The following is a 1,160-nucleotide window of genomic DNA, read 5'->3' as shown; positions in this document are numbered from 1 at the left end:
TCCTTTGAATTGTACAGTGCTTGTACATGTCGTCGTGCGACTGGCGAGTAGGACTCCCCACGGTTCGGCTCGGCTCGGCTCGGCTTGAAGCCGGCTTCAAAAACGAAGCCAAAGCCGGTGGCCTTTGGAGCCGAGCCGAACCGGGCAAAACCGATGGAGCCGATGAAACCGAGGGGTCGCGTGTCGGTAGTCAACTCCGATACTTTATTCGCTCTTAAGATCGCAATCAAGGTAGTACTGGATGACTGGATCTTCTTTGGCCATCTCCAAGAGGTCCACACGCGCTTTCAAGTCGTCGAGCGCCTGGAGGTAGTCGTCTGGGAGCGGGAAGTCCAGCGCCTTCGCAAGCTGCATCCACGACTTCGCGCACATTTGCGCCTTGAACATGTTGTCACCGAGGCTGTCTCGCCCTTCGAAGACGCGCTTAGCCGCAGAGTTGGCTCGCTCGCTTGGCACCGCCGTGGTCGGGATTGAGAGGTAGTCCATCGCAATCTTGTACAGCACCGGGCGAGGCGACGTGTACCAATGGAAAGACCTCCGAGACGACGTACGTGGCGATGGCCGAGTCATACTTGCGCCTCGCCGACAAAGGGAGTGTGTCGGTGATAGACTTCTGGATCGCCACCGATGACGAAGCCACCGTGTCCTTCGTGATGCCATGGGCATTCAAGTGCTTGGCGATGGTGCGTGGACGTGGACGTCCCAAACGTCGTTGAACAACACGAGCAGCGGCGCACCTTGTTGGGCAAGGAGACCATGTAGTCCAGAGTCCACGACCTCTTCGTTGCCGCCTTGGCCTTCCCCGACTTGGCCGGCTCTGGGCACGGTTCCACGATCACGACCTCATCGTCCGACATTTCGAGAATGATCACGAGTAGTATATTTAGTCTTGTAGTATGTATGTTATAGTGGTTGCCAATCGTAAATGACTGGAGCAACGGCTCCATCGGCTTTAGCGGCTCGGCTCGGCTCGGCTTGAAGCCGGCTCGAAAAATGAAGCCAAAGCCGGGCAAAACCGAGCCGAGCCGTCGGCTCCACGGCTCGAGCCGAACCGTGGGGAGTCCTACTGGCGAGCTGAAAGACGCTGTTGGTGCAGCGAGTTGGCCTCGACGTCGACGTACGCGCAGAGGATGGGCCAGCGCATGGCGATCGTCGAGCAG

At 58.4% G+C, this 1,160-nt stretch overlaps 1 protein-coding gene across 1 annotated transcript; it reads right to left on the bottom strand.

Moving 5' to 3' along the window:
- Positions 1 to 181: 181 nt before the first annotated feature.
- On the bottom strand, positions 182 to 875 carry SDRG_08940 (hypothetical protein). The gene has a single exon (XM_008614843.1). The coding sequence runs from the start codon at positions 664 to 666 to the stop codon at positions 205 to 207; it is 462 nt and encodes a 153-aa protein (XP_008613065.1). The 5' UTR covers positions 667 to 875; the 3' UTR covers positions 182 to 204.
- Between the last annotated feature and the right edge of the window lie 285 nt (positions 876 to 1,160).

Source organism: Saprolegnia diclina, assembly GCF_000281045.1.
Source record: "Saprolegnia diclina VS20 unplaced genomic scaffold supercont1.28, whole genome shotgun sequence".
NCBI lineage: Eukaryota > Oomycota > Saprolegniomycetes > Saprolegniales > Saprolegniaceae > Saprolegnia > Saprolegnia diclina.
Note: the sequence above shows the minus strand (reverse complement) of the source record. Positions and strands in the feature narration are given on the sequence as shown.

What these genes read in the sequence shown, in the direction of transcription:
- SDRG_08940 (XM_008614843.1), bottom strand. Translation starts at nt 666, where the DNA reads ATGCCCATGGCATCACGAAGGACACGGTGGCTTCGTCATCGGTGGCGA.